Here is a 17,020-nt window from a genome sequence, read left to right as displayed (position 1 = left end):
TTTCTCCTAATAATGTCACCTTGGGCCCTTGAGCCATTCTCTACTGCTCAGGTCCACTTCTATTTCTTTGAAGTGTACTGTCTCTTCTAACAAACTACTCTTGTACCACTTTATTTCTGTGTCTCGTTCAATTCTTTGCTCGAAGCACCAAGAACCTGGACACCGCACTGAGAACAGCCCACTCGCAGGGAACATTGTTGTACCCTAGTTACCTTGTTTACTGTGCTCCAGGGCACGTGTGTTCTAGAGAATCTGTAAAGCCACCTCGTGACAGTGGCTTAACCTTAAATAACTCAGAACAAGAAACTGTTATTAGTTGTTTCCAGAGAGGAGGGCCAGGGGTGTTAAAGAAGCAGCTCTATAATTGGGAGGGCCCAACTCTTTTCTAGTCAAGACCTACTTCCATGCCCTGAAAAGTGCTGGAGGAATTTCCCACAGTCTAAATGGAAGCTAAGAATCGAGGGGCCACTCCAGTGTTTCTGGTCAAGTGTGGGTTTTGCTAATCAAGTAGAAAATAGTGACCCTGCCAGTTCCCCTGGGCCCAGCCTCCACAAATTCCTGGCTATCCACTACCACCATGAGGAAATTTCTAGGCAGAAAATGGGGCTGCCTACCCTGGTCCACAGAATCCCATAAATGGGAAAGTGCAAAGTGCAAAATAATGCCTTAGTTCAAATTTTGACCATCTCAGGTCCACACAATTGAAAGACAACACCAAACTGACCTCCCTGCATCTAGGTTTTTCAATCCATCCTCCACAGTTATCAGAACTGTCTTCCTTCAAATACCAAGGGTGCCAAAAAAACTGTATACAAATGAACACTTTGGTCAACGCTGCTGAAGCAGTAGTTGTTGCTGAAGCGCTATGCCGTCATCAGAAGTGTCTGGACACTGATGGGAACCACTTTGAGCACCTCCTGTCATTGCAGAAATCAAACGTGATTTGTATTCATCTTCTGATATCGGTATGTATTGAGTATTACAATTTTCATACAGTTTTCCTTTCTTAAAATATATGTACATTTTTTTGGCACCCTCTGTAGTAACATAAACAAAAGCAGACTCATCCCATCACTTCCCTATTAAAAGTACTTAATGGCCCCATGGACTCCTTATCACATTAAAGTAGCTCACAATCTGGTCCTAACCTCCAGCCTGGCCTCCTCTCCTTCTCCACACACATCTTTCAATGGGAGCCATCAAATTCCTTAGCCAAAACTCACCATGCCTTGTCTATATCTCTCACTTTGCTCAAGCCGTCTCCTCTGCCAGGAAGCCCCATCGCCCCAGTCTGTGCCATCAAAACCAGCCCCCTTCCTCCTTGTCCTCAAATGGCACCCCCTTCTAGGAAGGGTGGCCCCTTTATTACAGCACCATCATATTGTTTTATTGTAAACACGTGGCTTCCTTTGGCACCAGCTTTACTAGATGTAACCCCGTCACATGATATATATGCTAACACTTCATGTAATCAGTGAATGTTTACTGACTAAATGTTTGTTGAACAAAAAAAACAACAAACAAACCGACTAAAAGGAGAAACAGGGAGGAACGTAAACCAAACAGATTTAGAGAAGACTGGTGGGTTACCACCATCACCATCCAAGCTAGGAAGTATCTCAACAAGCAGAAATGCATCAACTAATACAATAAATATTTACAGAATACCTGACTAGCCTAAGTGCTACGTTCTGTGTTGATCCATAGATTCTAAAGCATGATCCATGCCACTGTTACATTTTGGTCAGTTATTTTTAAAAATCTATCTACTCCCTCCTAGGCTTTATTACTAAAATATAATTTTCTCCTAGAGGAGCTTAGAGTATATTAAAATGTACAAAATAATTTGGTTAAATTTACATCTTTAGAAAAATGGTTAAACTATTCTTTGTTCATAATTTGAATTATGCAACTATACAGTTAAAAGATAGATCCACATATTCTTGACAGCAGGAAGGCTGTGTACAATAACTCGCCAAAATGTTGAAGGATTGAATTAGTGCAGACCATCCAAAGAGAAAGAACAGGATGGCTGTGAGAGCTTGGGTGATCTATGTTGGTGGAAAGTAACCAAAAGGGAACGACTGCATATAACTGAGAACGATGGCATGTTGAACCCTGAAAGCTTTATATGTCCTTGAACAAATTTACAATCCCTTATATAGATAGAACTGCATCCTTTACAAAGGACACTAAGGAGGGTGCATTCATGCGAAAATGAGGAAAAACTAGACAGAAGAGATCATTTGTTTTAACACTATGACACTACAATAATGAACTCTTTGTTAGTAAGCACTGATAACATCTAAGGAAATAAGCAGAATACAGGGCAGGGCGTTTTTCAATTGGTTGCCTTGAAAGTCACTGAAAGTACTGTTTCTTGGACTTAAGCAAACTGTGTTAACTTTACCCATGCTGGTACTCAGAATCCAGATGTGAAAAGTGGCATCTTACCTACTGCTCAGCAGAAACAGTCAAGGTGAATGGAAAAAAGGGAAAATAATAAAAGGCTAAACAAAAGGTTCATGGTTTAAAACGAGTCTGAACAGTTGCAACCCTTAACAGTCCCGGATATGGGCAAAAGCTGGAAAAACAGCAATCCTTTGAAATTTGTTTAAAAGTAAACAAGCAAACAAACAAACAAACAAAAACTGTGGAATGTCAGCCAGTTCCATTAGATGTTATTCACTCACTTAAATAATGTTAGGTTATATCCGTGATTTATGCACTAGTTTGCTGGTTTCTGAAGTTGTAGCCCAGAGGCAGAGTGTCACCGGGAGTGGAAGCACTCCAACGCAACACCGTGCCTCTCTTGGCAAAACCTCAGGGGAACCAGGAAGACACTCCCACAGGCTACATCTATTGCATGTCAACTAAAAAATCCTCCTGACTGAATCCTTTCTGAGAATAGCTCCTGCACTCCTCTTGAGCAATACTTGTTTATTTACTTGTTCTAAAGAGCAAAAAGATGACACACAACTGATTGGACAACTGGCCAATAGTAGCCCAGAGAACCTCGAGGGTGGAATAGTTCTTCCAATTAGAAAGAGGCGAGGTGGGACAGGCCAGGCTGGCCTGAGGAGACGAACTAATTCTCAGTGTGGCTTGCCCTCCATGTTGAGTGTGGCAAACGTAACACTAATGTGTTCTGGACTGCAGGTTCATGTTTCATGCCCCATTTAACAGATTCTTAGAAGTAGCTAGACAGCATGATTTACAGCTGTTACATCACTAATGCTGGGGCATCATTCAATTTTTAGCAGTTACATTATTTCCCCCACGAGTATGGTCATTTATGGTCTTTTCATGTTATGAAAAAAGGAATAGGATGACAGTTATTTAAAACTGACACTGCTTGGCTTTCTAGAATGATTATTCGATAGTTCAAAAGCACCATGAGATTCCTGGAGAAAACACTAAAACGAAAGGTGTGTGCTTGCTTTCCTATTTTATATGAATTATTTCAAGAAAGCAATATTTATGTTACTCATCTAAAAGTAAATCATACTATGCTTATATTAACTACCTTAAAGTAACTCATGAATAATATTAATTTACTACTCTAAATATTGTTCACTACGTCAAACTTCTATTAAGCTGCAATGTAGGGGCACATGAAAAATTTCACATCCACTCAAGCACACTTGCTTTCAAAAGTTAAATGAAGTTACTTCTTAATTTATGTGTATTTGTATATGAATGTAAAGTAATACATTTTAAATATAATTTACATATTATTTATTTGAATTTGCTAGTCTTAAATGGAGATTATGCTTACGAGACACCTTTATACACCAACTATATTGGATGACTTTCTGAGAAACGTAGGGATATGTTGTTTTAGAATCAAGTAGGAATTTAAGGCTAGGGGTAGGACTGTAATAGCCACTGTAAATGTGGACTTCAGTACTTGACAATCACAAAGAATAACCCTGTGTGTCACTAGCACAGCCCTTGAGGCTAATCCCTTGAGGCTATGGCAGTGAACCCAAGGGCTGGGGTAATTTGGTAAAGGTTTATAGATGCCTAAGGGACCAGGAAAATATGACACTCTCCTTCCCCTCCCCCAACCTCCATATGCCAGATAATTGATTTTTTCCCCTCCTCTTGCATTTGGAACAGTTGTCCAGCAAGAGAAGGAAAAGTCCATTTCTTACAAAGTAGCACTTAAGCCAAGATAGCACTCACCTGCCAATACTTAATATCATAAAAACCCAGAAAAACAAGCAACATAATCCACTCTCTTGCCTTCAGACCTGATCATTTTGTGTTTGGCAGAAGCTAGGTACATAATAAGCACTTACTGGATTTTTTTTTTTTTTTTCAATTTTCACAGAGTAAGTACAAAACAACCAAGTACAAAGCACTTGGAGTTTAAAACCTTTTTTTGAAACTTTGGAAACCAGATAGAATGTCTAAGTGCTCTTCTTTATAAACGGTATACTATCAGATTTTAAAGGTAAAGAACTGTGACAGGGAAAAAAAACCTGGGACAAAAAGAGCGTGCACAAATGCACTGTTCTTTTGTGAACAGTGGCAGAATTAAGATCTACAACTAACATTGTTTTGGTGGTGGGGAATAATTATACAAGTATCTACAACATACTTGCTTCTCTATAAAAAAAAAAGAAATCCCCGCTGTTATTAAAACCGCTTTGAGAAATGTGTTAAAACGTTTTGTATGTTTATATAATAATGTATATTAGCACAATTCAATTACTCTATCAAACAGGCACATAAGAAAGGCTTTTACAAACTCAAAAGGGAAAAAAGCCTGGAAATCTTTGAAACTATTAGATATTAAAGAGGAAAAACAGCCAAACAATCAAGTGCTCTTCATACAAATGTATGTTCATCAGACACTGAGATGGGCAATAGCTAAACTGATAACTGCATAGTGATCTAGATTCTACAGGCCACTTTCTTTCCCTTTTTTTTTTTTTTTTACAGGCCACTTTCATTTGCTCCTCACAAAACACTTGGAGTTCTAAAATATTATCGTCCTTTTACAGATGAGTCTGAGACTCAGAAAAATGGTTATTTCTTCAAGGTTGCTCAGCTAGTTAGTGGTTGAAAGACTGAGGGGTATGAATAGGAGTAAGATTCAGTATTTGAGAGACTGGAGAACTCTCCCTAAATGAAACCAGCAGACCAATGGAGTTGGGCAGGCCCACTAGTCACGTGCAGGTGCACATAAACCATCAAAGCTCGAGGTGCCATCCAGAAGTCACCTAATCTGTAGCATCGTGTCAAAAGAGGAATTCACCCAATACGAAGTCCTGAAGACAGAAACAATTATCCTTAGACTTTCTCCAGGGATACATCCTATTAAATATACCCTGACACAACGCAGTTGCAGTTCTTTTCCTAGTTTAAAAACAAAAAAATTCAATGTGCTTGATCTGGAAAGCCAACGAAAACAAAAAACAGCTCCTAGATCGGTGATACTCGTGAGATAGGCGCACAAAACCACTATTTTCACGTAGAAATATTACCGGCCACGAGCACAGGGCGCTGGAAACTAGTGCGTTAACGCAGAGCAGCTGGCTGCGCGGGACGGCACCACGCGGCAGGGACCCCGGGGGTCGCACCTACGCGTCTCCGCGGGGACGAGGGGCAGCGGAGACTGCCCGGTGCCCCGGCCCGCGCTCCTTACCGCAGGCCGCACGGAAGCATCCCCATCCCAGACAGTCAACTGGGGAGCCCGCCCCGGCCGCGCGTGCATGCGCATGGGGTGTTCCCTGCTGCGCACGCGCCTCTGGCCACACCCCGCCTCCGGCTCTGCGTGGGCGCCCGCTTCCGCCACGCACGCTATGGCGGCGGCGGCGGCCCGCCCTTGGCCCCGCCTCCTGGGGCGGTGCGCCGATCACTTGACGCGGCTGCGGGCTGAGGAGACACAAGGGAAGTCGCTGTCGCCACGGTCGGGTCCGTAGCCGCCGCCTCCTGAAGAAGCCGGGACCCTCCGCCTCGCGGCCCAGCCTCCCGCGCCATGCCGTCGGAGAAAACCTTTAAGCAGCGCCGCACCTTCGGTGGGTGCCGCCGGCGGGGCCGGGGCTGATGGGGGGGTGGCCGGGCCCAGGAATACTAAGGGGCTGGGGCGGCGGGGCCCAGGCGCCGGGCCCGGCTGAAGTTTGACGGGTCGCAGGGCTGAGGGGCCGGGCCCGAGAGCTGAGCGCTGAGGCTCGGGGGCTGAGAGGACGAGGGCTGAGGGCTCGGGGTCCGAGGGACCGCGGAGCTGAGGACCTAAGCGGGCGACTGACGGGCCGCGGGTTTTCGGGAAGGGCCCGGGGCAGCGGGAGGCCGAAAACAGGGCCTGGGTCGCTCACACCTGGTTCCGCGAGGTCGCGTTCGATCGCGCGGAGGTGCTGAATCACCTTTGACCCCTCGTCAGCTCTCCAGTCTGGGGAGGGGGGTGACTGTCCCTCCCAAAAGCGCAGACCCACGTAAGAAGTGTCGGACTCGTGGGGAGGCTGGTCCGGACGCCGGGCTGTGACAGGTCCTTTGAAGTGGTGGCTCTAGGATGCAAGTGAATCATCTCCAGGTAAGTCGTCCCGGTCGCACCGGGGCCCTTAAGAAACGTCAGTGCCTCAATGGAGAGGAAGAGTGAGCCCCTGAATCCGCACTGTTGCTACCCCCCTGCACCGACCAGCGTAGACCCGGCAGGGAGGGGACATCTTGATCCTGTTTGTAGCAGGAGAGCTGGGGTGGGTGGCTTTTCCTCTTGGCGGGCGAGGACATTCTTAACTTTCACACCAGCAGTAAATCAGTTCGCTCCCACTGTAGACGAGAAACCCGATTTAGCTTTATTGGCGTTGGGTTGAAACTGAAAGTAACATTATCACAATATTTACTCCTCCACAATAATGATGAGACGGCAGTGATTGGTGCTCCTCCGAAGCAAGCAAATTCTGCAGCAACAACGTGGCCTCTGTGGACGCCTGTTTGTAGGACTTGTTTATAGAAGCTCAGGGCGTACAGGTGGGGCAGGGAAGTACCAGGTTCCTTCCAGGGCACATGGTTTTTCCTGTGGTAATCGCTGTGATCTTCCAGGAGTGATACTTTGGTCTCGTTTCCTGGAGTCTAGAAAGAAGTGAGGATTCATTTGAGCTTGGATAAGGTGTTTTAGATCCCATTCTTGTGAAGGACTGGGGTTTCTGGGGCCTGAGACGCTTCAGTAAGGGAAATTCACGTTGGCCTGCGGAGCGTATCTCTGCAAACAGCCTCTTGCGAGTTGGTTGGTTCACAAGACTTAGACATCCTTTTTGGTTAGAAATTTTCTCTTTCGTGACCTTAGTAAACTCTTAATGTTGTTGAGCTTTTGGGCAACCCTGAAAGCAGCGTTTGAAGCAGATTTGCTGTGTCTGGCTTCTGCCCTCACTGAGTCTGCCATTTGAAAGTTCACTGGGGACGTTTCTGTGGGAAAGATGCCCATTTTCTTATGACCAAAACTATAGTTCCCTTCCTTGGCTTAAAGTATATTTACGTTATTTTGAGAACATATGTTCTAATGAATTAGAAGGAATTCACTGGGAACCTGTGGCCCTGGGGGTAAACAAACAGGAATGCTTTTTTTCCCTGCCATTAGCATATCTCATATAGATTGCATTTAGGCTTTCCCCTTAGCTCACTTCTATCCCCTCCCCCCTTTAAAGATCGCTTTAATAGTCATTTTGCAGAAAAGTATCAAATATCTTTTAATGGCTCCTGCCTTTCGTTGCTCCTGATTATGGTAACAGCACGGACAGTTTTCAGAGATTTGCAGCACTGAATGAGGGAAATCAATTCTTTGGTGAGAACCTCTTTATAGAACCGACGACCAGTCCCGGTTAGCTTGAGCACTTCTTCCTCTTTCCAAGTGAGTTTAGATTCAATTTAAAATTGAATATAGCTCTGCTGATGTCTTCTACCAGGATCGAGAGGGTTGAAATAAGTGGATCTTAGGGCCTATGGAAAACAACCCCTTCCTTCTGTAGCGGAGGAAACTGGGTGGAGTCCAGCGAGGTGAAGATCATGGTCCACCTAGTGGCAGAGGATGGACTTGTGCTTCTAACCTTCTGACGTGAATTCCTCCATCCTCCCGTAGGTAGCCATCATTTCCAACTACAGGCAGTAGATCAACACTCTGAGTTCAGGCGGCGTAGTGTATTCTTGCAGATGTTTTGAAAAATATAATGAACTTCAAAAGTTGTGTTTGAGCAAACAATTTTGGGTTTAGTCTTCTCAAATGTAATAATTTCACTCCATTTTCTTCTGAGGTTGCCCAGTTTATTTAATAACAGTTTCCCAGACACAGTTTGCTGAGATTCGGTGGTAGACTTAGGTCTGAAGCTCCTCCATGAATAATGAAAGGGTCTGCATGCTTTGGGGGAAGTTTATGTGTTGGTCCAGAATACATAGGAGTTGACATCCTCAGAAATAGAGAAGGGTTCAAAGGATGATGTAACGGAAAAACTCCTCCTAATGTCTCCTCCACTCACAGTACTCCACTAAACACTGCTTCACTTCTGACGCGACGTGTGGATTTTCCACACATCGAGCAGTTCAGCTGGGTGTCCTACAATTTAATTCAGTTCTAGCACTGTCTACCTGGTGATACCCTCAGATCCAACAGGTTAAGGGGTCAGTCCCACAGAAGTGCCCCTCCCCCTCTACCAATTCAACCACTAATTGCAATTGTAGGTTGTTACCTATGTTTCTGACTGGCTATAAATCATGTTCTCACAACCCACTCCTGTTTGATTGAATTGCTAAAGTGGCTCACAGAACTCAGGAAAACCGTTTACTTACTAGGTTATTGGATAATTACAAGGGATATTAAAAGGATACAAATGAACAGGCCTAGATATACATAGGGTGAGGTCTTGAAGAGTCCCAAGCACAGGAGCTTCTGTCTCCATGTTTGGTGTGTGCCACCTGGAAGCTCTCAAACTCCGTCCTTTTGGGTGTGTATGGAAGCTTCATTACATAGCCATGACTAATTAAAGCATTGGCCATCGTTGTAATTCAACCTCCAGCCCCTCTCTCTTCTCTGGTGGTCAGGAGCTGAAAGTTCCAACCCTCTAGTGGTTGGTTCCCCTGGCCACCAGCCCCCACCCTGTGATGCTTTCCCCAGATCACTTCATTAACATAAACTCAGGTGTCATTGAAAGGGACTTGTTATGAATAATGACATCTTTATAACTCATATAACTTAGGAAATTCCAAGGGTTTTGGGAGCTCTCTGAGCACCAAATACATATTTCTTGTATATCACAGATGAAAACTGCTAGGTTAAGTTTACTATTAACAATAGCTAAATTTATCTTTATCCACATGTCTTGAATAGAAATGTGCACTGGTAGATATCCATGAGTTTGCAATCATCTTTGTCTATAGTAAATATGTTTCTATTTAGTAATTTATCTTAGAAGCTGATTTAGAAATGTTGGATGGGAAAATAGAAATAAAACTTACATGTTCATATTTGAATATAGAAATTATTTCCATACTTTTATGAAGAAATAAAATGTTTGGTTTTTTTAAAAAAATCCAAACTAAATTGGCAATGATGTTAGAATAAATCCATATTTATATAGGGCATGGCATCTTTTTTCTGGAGCCACCAGTGTAAGCACTTTCTCAGGAAGTTCATGACATTGATCATTTATTTGCAAACACCATGACAATGAATCCTATCATAGTAAATCAAGGGGATTTTGTTAATTTTTTGGAAGATTTTAATGTCATCTTAATCATATATGTTCATGTATTCTTTTATATGTGACATGTCCCTCCAATTATAGTGTCACCTTATTGAGAATTGGACTTGGTTTTTTTTTTTTTCCCCCTGTATTCCCCCACATTGCCTAGTACATATATATAAACAGTAGATTTTGTCTTTTAAACTTTTGTTTTGGGCACTGAGCAAAACTAGTTAAAACTCAAATAGGGTATTCTTTTTTCCATATACCTTTTTCTTGGGCAGTTTCTTTTAAGCACTATATCATTAAACAGCTGTAAGTAATAAGAGAAAATTGCATTGAAGAACCTATGGTTTATAATGGATTTCTATACCAAGTTACACTGTGGAAAATTCACAAAAGTTGATGGGCAGTAGGAGTCCTTGGAGGACATTGGTAATGCCATGCAGTTCATCTGCTGATTACATAGGACTACAAACTTGGGTTCCCAAGCCCTTGAAACTAGGAATTCTGTATCCCTGGTCTTATGTCATACCACCTGATGGAGCCATGTAATTGCATGTTGGTTTCCATATAATTGCCTTTGGCTTTACATACCAACTTTTGCCAGATTTGAAGTGTTAGTTCTTGATTTCTCTCAGTTCTGGGAAAGATGTGTTTACTGCTTTGTTCTGCTACAGCTAAGGAAAGGTGAATTCAGATATGGGAGTCACCAGCAAAACTGCAGGCAAGAAGCTGAATTTGGGCCCTTAACAATGCCTATGTCTCTTCCTTTCATTGCAGAACAAAGAGTGGAAGATGTCCGACTTATCCGAGAGCAGCATCCAACCAAAATCCCGGTGGGTAATCTTCGGTACCTTGGTTTCTGTGGTTAATATAAGAAGAAGAGAGCACGGCTTAAGTACAACTGTAATGCAGTGCTGCTGTGTACAGCTACCTGACAGGGGTTTCTACAGGATTCTTCAGACATGAAATTATGTGTCAGTTTCATGACCTAGAATTGCAACATCTTTTCTTTTTTTCATGAATTGCGATCTTGATCTAGTTTTTTAATCGTATCCTATCTCCTCAGTTTGAGTTTGCTACTTTAATGTTACCTGAGAAATCAAATGCATTTATGTGTGGGGGCAGGGATAGAAGGGTTAGAACTGTTAGTATTTTATCGGTGGAAGAAAATATCCACCCTCTTCTAAAGAAAGCAAAGGCTACTGCTGTGGGAAAATGAGTGGCTCTCAGGACATTCCAGGCTGCCTGCCTTTTGATGCCCCAGAGAGTCCCTTACATTTCGCTTCTTTGCAGGAGATGGAGCAGGCCTCAGATGGTTGTTGCTGTGTCCTGCCAACAGTGTCCTCTGCCTGGAATCCTTTGGTGGTGGACCTTTAATAGTTTCTGCTGAGGCACTAAGTCTAGAGAGAGATGGTCAAAAGAACTTTTGATTTGGGGCGGAGGCCGAATTCAGGCCCTAAGTTCAAGGTTACTAAGTGATCTTGGGCTAGTTACTAAAATTCTACGAGGAGCTTTCACATCCTCATCTGTAAAATGGGAAGAGAATCCCATCCCATGTGGTTGTTGGAAAGATTTGCACAATTCTGGGTACAAGGTTGTTACCTCCTACAAATTCTACAGACCACTTATAAGGAGACTCCACTGCTCAATTCTGTGGAAGCTTACATGTTTGGCTTTCTGATTGGTCATCTCATACTGAAGTGAGGGGAAAGGAGAGAAAAGATCCATGGGTTAGGGCTGTAAGCTGCACAGAAAACAGAGTAAGACAGGTCTGCTCAGCATTTTCACAACTAGGATTCTACAGTACAAGACATATTGCTTTCCTTGGACTGGTTTGAAATTTCACAATCTGTCCTTGCACTTAGGGTCAACATATGGCTTGGTGTCAACCTTCTGGGGAATTTCCTTAATTTTAAGGTTTTTCTTCACTTTAGAGGACCTGCTGTCTCTTTGCTAACAGGTGCTAGCCATTAGAAACAAATAGCCCAACAGTCTGCCAGGATATGTTCCACAGCCTCCTTTTGAAATGTCACTATGACTTATGTACGTTAAGAAACCTTTTCTGCTAGTAGTTTCCGTTTTTTGCAGAAATCACACATTTGTACTTCCACATATGTGCTTGTGACACCCTGAACAAGTTTGAGAAGCAGACTGTCACAGGCCCTCACATATTGAGAATAGGATGGACAGACGGACGGACAGATGGACAGACTGACTGACTGACTGATAAGGCACAGGCAGCTCCCTGGCCCTCTGGTCTCCTTCCCCCAGTGGCTGTTTTTGCCTTCGCTCCTGTGCATAGCCCTACCATCTAAGTGAAATGTTCGAGAAGGTACTTTTCAGATCTAGCCAAATGCCTTGTCCCATGACTTACACATCTCTCCCAAATGAGAAGAATTAAAGTAAAAATGAAAAGGAAACCAGTCATTTATAGGTGATTGTACAGTTGAGAACAGCAACCCCCCCCGAAGCAGACCACACTCAGCAACTGGGAGCAGGTATCCAAGGCCATCTTATCCTGCACTTTCTAGGCTGCTGTGTTGTGTTCCTTTAACAGAAAGGTTCTAAGGTCTTTAGTTTTCTTCTCACTCTACTTCTGCCTCCTCCTGGGCCAAGAATCTATGATTGCTGTATTGCCTCTAATTTCTGCTACCACTTAAACCCAGGCAAGTGTAGTCTACCCACTGATACTTCCTTGTGGATGACGTGTTCCATTGTAACAAGGAAGGTGATGACAGCCTGGCTTGGCCTTACCTAGAACCTCACGTAGGTCCCATCCAGATACGCATTTTTCCCTCTTCTAAAGAAACATCATGTAAAGAGTTTCCATTCCTATCCCTCATCATCTCGTTGTGACGGGAGAGTTGCTGTACATGGAGAAGGGTGTCTGGTGCTCAGGAAATAGATGATAAACGAGGCTCAAAGGCAGCCACCAGTCTATGGGCAGAGCTTTTATAGTGACTTAGAACTAGAATACAAAACATTTTTTCTCTACAGAAAGGAAGTATGGCAAGGAGCTAACAGATTCCCATTTGTGATGTGGGACTGTTTTTGTCGTCTGCATGGTTCAAAGTTCTTGACTTTAAAACTCGTTAAAGAAATAGCAAGAATATTTTATCAAAATGGAAGAATCTTCAAGTCTTTCTGTGTCATATTTGTCTCCAGAACCAGCTAATCATGGTCTCTACTTGTCAAATATTTACTTAGGATTTTTTTCATGTCAAATAGAGAAACATGACTCTAGTATAAAAAGCCATTAAGTCCATTACCGTAATTAAAGTCTTACACTTTGATGAAGGTTCCTGTCATGTCACATTAAATAGTGGTATTAGGATTGATATAGAGACTGAGATCATTACAATTTAAGCTGCTGCCCAGCTTCTGTTCTTTTAGGGTCTTTTTCTGACTACGTAGTATATTTTCATGGTTCCAAGTAACAAAAAAGTACATAGTTGTTTCTTTCTCCACCCTGCAGCCACCCTGCTCACCTCCCTGGAGGCAGCCACTTTGTCTTTTGTGTATATTTTGTAAGGGATAAAGTCAAAGCTAATAAATGATCACTCTTCACAGGAGAGGTATGAGGAAACTAACAAAAGTGCTATTTTAAACCTCATTTTGGCACGTGCCATTTACAACATAGGAAGTATTTTATCTATTTTTCATTGTTATGGCTATTTTTAAATCACTTTTCTGGCTTTTCTAGGTGATAATAGAACGATACAAGGGTGAGAAGCAGCTTCCTGTCCTGGATAAAACCAAGTTTCTTGTACCTGATCATGTCAACATGAGTGAACTCATCAAGATAATTAGGTATTTAATCACCTTTTTTTTTCCTTTGGGAACTTCTCATGATCAGACTTACAGATAAACCTTTAGTTCTGCTTAAAATCTATGCAAGCTTAATAAAACTATAGGATGTATTTCTTACCTGCTTGATCTCATGTCTCTTCTGATTCTTTCATCATAACATCCAGTGTAGATGTTGTCCATTAATCAGAAAAGTTATGTTTCATATAGCAGATTAAAAAAAAAAAGAAAAAAAGAATGTAGACTTGGCAGAATGGTAGTCAATTGCACCAGCTTAGATCTTAGTTTGTAATTTGTATTTTGAACTGTTTTTTTTCTTACATTAGATGCTAATGGCTCTTGCACAGCATACTAGTTTAAAACTGGCTACAGGGAGGTAGTAAGAATAAGTTATCAAGGATTATCACTAATATTGATCATGAATATAATCATAGAAAATGCCCCGTGCTTTGTGGGAAGAAATATTAGTTATCATCAGTAATGTATGCACTTTATTTTGCCAGAAGCAGCATTTACAAAATCTTCATACTTTTAAACTGATCAGGGTGGGTTGTATTTTTACACATGCTCCCTACTTGTTGATGTCATCAATATTTCTTCACATTGTTTTCTTTCAACAGAAGGCGCTTACAGCTCAATGCTAATCAAGCCTTCTTCCTGTTAGTGAATGGACACAGCATGGTGAGCGTTTCCACGCCCATTTCGGAAGTGTACGAAAGTGAGAAGGACGAAGACGGATTCCTGTATATGGTATACGCCTCTCAGGAGACCTTTGGAATGAAATTGTCGGTGTAAGACTAGAAAAAGGCATCTGTTCTAAAAATTTTTAAACCCTTAACAAGGGGGAAAAAAGGGATGTTACCAACTGAGATCGATCAGTTCATCTAATCACAGATCATCAAAACGATAGTGTTCCTGCCTAGGAGTTTTAGAAAGTTGTTTTTGTACTTCAAGCAGAAAAATGAGCTCCAAATGAGCACATTCAGCTTTGGAAAACTTATTATTATTTAACCTAGGCTGTCTTGTTTTCAAATTTAGAAGTTTAAAAATAAAATACTTTGCATTCTAAGTTACCAATAAAATAGACCTTCAAGTTATTTTATGCTCTGTCCCCAATAGGAACTTGCAATTTGAGCATTCAGAGATTTGAAGTCTCTTCTCTAGGTTTACAGAACCTGCCAACTTTTTATAGAGGGTTTCTACTCAACTAGGGAAATTTCCGTAAGAGGATCAAGCATAGCCTCCTCCACCCCCAAAATGCATTTGCCATAATAGTTGGCAAAAAGCAGGGTAAGTGGGGCTGTATAAGAAAACTGAACTGCTGTTCAAGTTTCCTGATTTCTAAGTATACCCCAAGTCAACGCTCTTGCAGCATGAGGAAGTTTTTATTTGGTTTATTCTCTAGATAGAAACACAAAGAAAAACACCACTGCTCAATAGGAACCTTGAATAATTTATAATTTTGGTATCTCAAAAGGTCCAAAGAAAAAAAGAGTGACATTTCTTCTGTTTTGGATATTCTCTGATCTAAGAGCACAAACCAGTGCCTGCTTTGGTAAATAAACAGTTGTATCAGTTTCATTCTTTAGGACAGTAGAAACTACAGAATCCTGAAACTAAAAGCATTAAAATTCAGATGCACTTCCTCTGCCTTTTGGCTTAAAGCTATAGGTGATCCATGTTTTAAGTATGTAGCTAAAATATATTATTAAAAAGTTAACCACATTTATTTTAAGAGTATTTCAGTTATCGCTGGTAGGTCAAACCACCATCGAAATCCCCCCACTTTAAGTGCATGTCAGTTGTGAAGAAAACATAGTAAAAGGAGACATACTCTCTTCACAGGTATATCAAAAGTTCCACATTTCCCAAGTCTAACTAGAACAAATAACCAGTGCTTCTTACTACCTGCATGAGGTTCACTAGTTACTAGTTTCATGAAGGTATCACAGACCACTTTCGTGAAGATCACAGACCACTTTGGACTACATGTAGCAGCTCATGATTTGCCCTTCTACATTAGATGTGTGTGGACACCTGTTACCGGTTAGTGGAAGTTATTTACTGTAATGGAGGGCTAAGGGGGCCCTCGACCACCAACCTCCCATCACCCACTCCTCCCGCTGCATGCATCTGTCCACATGCCGAACTTTTAATATGTGTATTTTTACATTATGTACATTCTTAATCAGCCTGTCTTGTTTAGATTGTATACGTCATTATATCTGACACTTGTAACTACTGTGTGATCAATAAGATTCCTATAAGAGATTCTGCTTTTTAAAAAAACAAAAATACCATGCTGAGGGGGTGACATACCCACATTAGTGGGTCGTCATTCTATATAGGATCTTTAAAACAAGTACATTTTTAATGAACTAAGGTGAATAAAGGCACAACTAAAAACTCATCCACGCTCAATTTAATGGATCAGTATTTGAGACTTGCAATCCTGCATACTGTCTGTACTACCCAAAGCCAAGTAACATCCTTCCTAACGAGGAGCATTCCGGCTGGTTTCCCTGTGCTGGGGGAGCAGCCAGGTGGAGGGACACCCACCTCCGAAGGTCTTTGCCTGCCTTCCTCACATTGGTCAAGGTCTGGCCACCTGGTCTTGTCCTTATGAAACTTCTCTTGAGAACTTATAGACAGGCCACAAAATGTGAGGATGGATGTGGGACCTAGGTGTTTTGTAGGAATAAACATTTGAAAATCTCTAAAGGAACACCAAAGTAAAACACAAAGGTATGTGTGTTGTGTGGCCAAGAAGACATTATGTGGCTTATGGTACCTAGTCCGGTGACTAGAGCTGCCTCACAGGTAAAGATAACAGTACACACACAAGCCACATAGTGGCCAGTGTTCCTCATTCGAAAACTCTGGACCCAACTCAAATTGAAGTAGGCACTGAAACATTTCTGAAAGACTATAGGGAGCAAGCTGAGGAAATGCTCTGCTTCCCTGATTCCTTTTTCAGCAGATGTGTACGTCCCCCATCTTCAGAGGCCTGGCCTGTATGGTTCTCTCGAGACAACCGCCACGGTGGCCCTGGATGTAACCAGAGAGGCCCTCCTTGTCGGGTTGCCAGCTGTCTCCTGATGTCATTTATCCGATGGGCCCTACCATACCTGGCATACCTAGAACCATGTGCGCATGCATGTTTTCCTCTGGGTAACCACAGGCCTGAAAAGACCACATCTTGGGGACCTCTACAGGGAAAAGGCATCAGGACCCTCCCTCTGGTGCCTGGCTCTGTTAACAACAGTGGGTTGAGGCATGCTCATTAGACTGCCACCCTCCCAAATCCAGAGAGGACGGAACTTTAGATGACAACACATTCATGCCACATTCACCACGCATTTGGAAACGTTCAAAAGATGCTTAGACCTGTTAACACCTACCTTGTTCGTACATGGAAACTACAGCTGGAATATCTTTAAATGCCCAAATCAAGAATTCACATTTCTCTTCATACCAGGGACATTTTTTAAAAACCTGGGAAAAACATGATAGAAAACGGATTTAAG

General features: G+C 42.3%; 1 protein-coding gene across 1 annotated transcript; it reads left to right on the top strand.

The window, feature by feature from the left end:
• The first annotated feature begins 5,800 nt into the window (after positions 1–5,800).
• MAP1LC3B (microtubule associated protein 1 light chain 3 beta) lies at positions 5,801–15,903 on the top strand. Its single transcript, XM_019742661.2, has 4 exons — positions 5,801–6,029; positions 10,464–10,519; positions 13,390–13,496; positions 14,114–15,903. The coding sequence occupies exons 1-4, from the start codon at positions 5,990–5,992 to the stop codon at positions 14,286–14,288; spliced, it is 378 nt and encodes a 125-aa protein (XP_019598220.1). The 5' UTR covers positions 5,801–5,989; the 3' UTR covers positions 14,289–15,903.
• Positions 15,904–17,020: the final 1,117 nt, after the last annotated feature.

The sequence above is a fragment of the Rhinolophus sinicus genome, linkage group LG11, assembly GCF_036562045.2.
Source record: "Rhinolophus sinicus isolate RSC01 linkage group LG11, ASM3656204v1, whole genome shotgun sequence".
NCBI classification, from domain to species: domain Eukaryota; kingdom Metazoa; phylum Chordata; class Mammalia; order Chiroptera; family Rhinolophidae; genus Rhinolophus; species Rhinolophus sinicus.
This window is presented reverse-complemented; position numbering and strand designations above follow the sequence as displayed.